At 51.5% G+C, this 3,675-nt stretch overlaps 1 protein-coding gene across 1 annotated transcript in view; it reads right to left on the bottom strand.

The window, feature by feature from the left end:
- Nucleotides 1-2,514, bottom strand: part of LOC104500160 (pro-neuregulin-2, membrane-bound isoform-like) — a gene marked incomplete at both ends in the record, with an annotated part of 33,504 nt that extends 30,990 nt beyond the window's left edge. The window contains one exon of the mRNA XM_010143766.1: nucleotides 2,394-2,514. Coding sequence (XP_010142068.1) covers nucleotides 2,394-2,514 — 121 coding nt within the window. The remainder of the gene's footprint in view (nucleotides 1-2,393) is intronic.
- Between the last annotated feature and the right edge of the window lie 1,161 nt (nucleotides 2,515-3,675).

The raw sequence follows: 3,675 nt of genomic DNA, 5'->3' as shown, positions 1-3,675 counted from the left end.
GGCATTCCTCAGTAACTTTTGTCTTCTGGAGCCCAGAAATGCTAAAACTACACCACTTCAACAGCCAGGATTCTTATCTTCAGTCTATGATGTAAGGATAAAAACACCCAGGGAGAACGAACACCCAGGTATCTCCTCAAGCAGTAAGATCAGAAATGACTGTACTGTGGGGAAGGCACTCGGGTCTCCTGCGCTCCTGCTAACGCAGACCTGGCTTTTCCGGCAGACAAAGAGGGACAGGGCAGACCTCCAAAGCACCGCCTTTTGGTTGACACTTTGCTGCCCTTCCATACACACTCATTCAATTCCCATCCGGTTTTAGCAATTGGTATCTTGGGACTCATCAGAAAAGGAAATCATTTTACCATCTGCAAGTGAGGAATTAAGACTTTCCGATTATATGAAATAATTAGGTCTGTTTCACAGGGCACATAAAATCTTACCATAATCCACTGCTGAGCTTCCCCTCCGTTCACTAGCAGCCTGGTTTGAAGGCAGACTCTTCCTCTGCAAGGCTGGAATTACTCTGGCTGAAGCAGTGAAGACACTTGGTAACTCCTGCACATATCCCTCACTAGGAAAACCGGAGCCTTACCATTACAGCCGCGAGGGGCGGCAGTGCAGGGATGCAGGGACCTCTTGCTGTAATTAGAAATTGGTCCGATTTGAAAAGTCTTGATCTGGATTCAAGTTCTTCCCAGAAGAAACAGCTTGAGATCTATGCCTTTGGCACCACCCCGCTGCTTCAGATAGAGGTATTGATTCATACACTCCTCCGGGCTTCAAGGGTTGACCCCTCCCCAGCATGGGAAGACTGGAACTGCTGGGGCTTCCTGGGACTACAGCTACACCAGAACAGTAACGGTGACTTTGAGTCATCATATGGGGCTTCCCCCGTGTTTCCCTCACTGGCAAGATGAACTTAGAGTGCCACCAATGGCAGACACAACAATCCTAAAGCACAGCTCTGTGGTGTGGACAAGGGCTGCTCTCACGTCATGCACATGGGAAATGTGGAGGACCACAGCATCTGGTTCCTGTCCTACCCAGCTCTTTCCAGGTCTGAAGGGGCTAGCCTGGGAGAACTGAAAGATGCTGTTCACCCTGTGCCCTCCCTACCACAGCCGATCCTGCACTGGAAAGACAGAGCACAAGAGCTCAGCAAAATGCATTTCCACATGGTCTTTCCTACCGCTCCCGCCAAAACAAAGGAGCACTGGGAGAACGGAAATGTGCCAAGCATGATCAGCTCACAGCCCTTCCAGGAGGGGTGATGGTTCTCTTCGAATGTGTCCTTCAAGGCTTGAGGAGCTGAATGTCCAGTGAGCATCACACCACGTAGTAGTGGTGGTACTAGGTTCGCATCCACAGATGGAAATACCTTTGGCTCTGCATCTCCACGGAGAGGTCTCTGGGCCACGCAGGGAGAAAATGGTCAGCTCTGGGCTTCTCCAAGCTGGGCACAGTGATGCCTGGATCCCCAGGCGAGCTCAGAAGCTGACTGCATCTGCTCAGCAAATGCACACCTGGGGCACCACCTCATGCTCACTCCGCAGGAGCCAGGGGTCAGCTACGGGTGTGCTTTGGCTACCTCTATGTCCAGCACTGGCAATCAGATCATGCCTGTCGTTCGCAGTCCCCATCAGGCTTGGAGGGGGAGCTGTGAGGTGCTGCTGGGCTTGCTGACTGTGACAGGTTTGAACCAGAGGTGAAAAGTTCTCACATCCCATTCCACATCCCTTGGACTCTGCAGCCCTGCCTTAACCTCTCCAAGAAATTTCATTTTAAGGGTATCTTAGTATGTCTCCCTGGGTTATTCTTGTTTGGTTGGTTGGTTGATTTGGGGGTTTGGTTTTTTTTTCAGGTTTTAACACATGAAGGGGAGAAATAAACAACCGACAGCCTTCCCCAAAGTGTCCCAGAGTGATGAACGGCTGTGGGCTAAACCCGCCTCCGAGCCCATGAAGTGCAGGCAGAGCAGTAAGAGGCAGGTCTCAGCAAGGGCCCTTCTCTGGTCCTGGAGGAGGGAGATGCTGAGCATGGGGGATGTGTCAGCAGGGGACACAGAGCCTTGACCTGGCTCAGGGAGAGCAAAAGGGACCCGACCTTCCCTGAAGATGCAAAGGAGAAAGGAAAGAAAGGGAAAGGAAAGAGCTGGGACAAACGTCCTCTTAGAGGAAGAGTCAGGAAAAGAGAACGGTGGCACTCACACAAAAAAGAAAACAAGAGCTCCCCGCCTCTCGTCTCTCTGGTCTCCCTTTCTGAACCTGCACAGCTCAAACTGCACTTGCCAGGAGAATTCCAGCGCTCCCCCTCCTCTGGCAGTTGCACAGAGGTCTCCTCCCCGCCAGCCAAGTAATTTCCATATGGACATAAGAGCTGCACTCACTTACTTGCAAGAGAGCTGGTTAATCCCCTCGATGTAGTAGCATACCCCTCCATTGACACAATAGGACTTGGCTGTTTCGTTGCATTTTCTAGCATGCCCGGACCAGGAGGAGAGAGTTGTGGTTACTGCAGGGGAAAAAAAAACCACACACACACACAGAAAGGATATATCATTATTTCCTCTGCTGGGCAATCAGGTTTTCTTAGATGACTTTCAACTGGTTCATTTGCCAAAGTAAAAACCCCAGAGGTACAAACCTCAGTCTGTGTCTTTAAACCCACCTTCACCCTCTCTAGGTCCTGCGGCTGCAACCTGACCTTTCCTTTCCCAGCAAAAGTGGCCAAGCGAGCGAGAAGCTGAGGACACACCTTCCTCTCAGCAGCCAGCATGTCAGGACAAGATCATACTTCTGGCAAGCTGCAGGGAAAAGTGCCCCTCTCCCACCTCTCCCTGCCCTCCCCTTACACAGGCAGCCCCGCACCAGCAGGCAGGAGGTTGGGCGGGACGTGCACTGCAGAGTCCCAGCATCACCACGGCACGCTGCTGAGCATCAGGATTTGTGTCATGACACTGGACCCAGATCCAGAGATACCGCAGAGGATCCCGGAGAGGAATTAAGTTTTCAGAGCCAGAGGAAGTGCCCCCATTGCCCCAGCACAGGTTCAGCGCAAGCAAGAACAGCTCCATCTCTCCCTCCCCTATTTCTGAGCATTTCTCTGCCGTGCCCCAGCAGGGCTGCCTCAGGAGTCCCAGCAGAAGTTCAGCAGTGGAATTCAGTCTGCCCTGGTCTGTGCTAAGAGGGAGGCAGCCAGCATGACTCAAGTTTCCTGAGATACAGATGCTTTACAAATTCGAACTTCTTTCTGGAGAAAAGCTTTCCAGCCATGTAAGGTATGAACAAATCTGACGGTGCTCTGCAGAATTTCACTGCAATTCCTGTCTCTGAATGACTCAGACAAACTCACAACCCCAAACAGAGAGTGTCCATAGGCTGGACAAAGGCTTCTATCAAAGGAAAAACCTTTTGTTAGAGCGAATGATGCAGGTTACAAAGGCACACCAGCTCTGGGGAACGCAGACCCATCTTCACGTGACTGGAAGAAGGGCTGGGCACTCAAAAGCATCTGCTTTTCCCAACTGAATGCTTTGTTTCACTGAAGATCATCCCCCCACCTGGACTACCCACCTTGCCCATACCCAGTCACAGTTACACCTCCAGCACTGTGGCTGCTATTTACAGCCTTTTATGCTGTCCGTGAGGCTTCTGAGAAGAGACCCTCCTTCAT

This window comes from Buceros rhinoceros, unplaced genomic scaffold (assembly GCF_000710305.1).
Source record: "Buceros rhinoceros silvestris isolate BGI_N320 unplaced genomic scaffold, ASM71030v1 scaffold20409, whole genome shotgun sequence".
Taxonomy (NCBI): Eukaryota; Metazoa; Chordata; class Aves; order Bucerotiformes; family Bucerotidae; genus Buceros; species Buceros rhinoceros.
The sequence above is the reverse complement of the archived record's forward strand: the minus strand, read 5'-3'. Positions and strand labels throughout refer to the sequence as shown.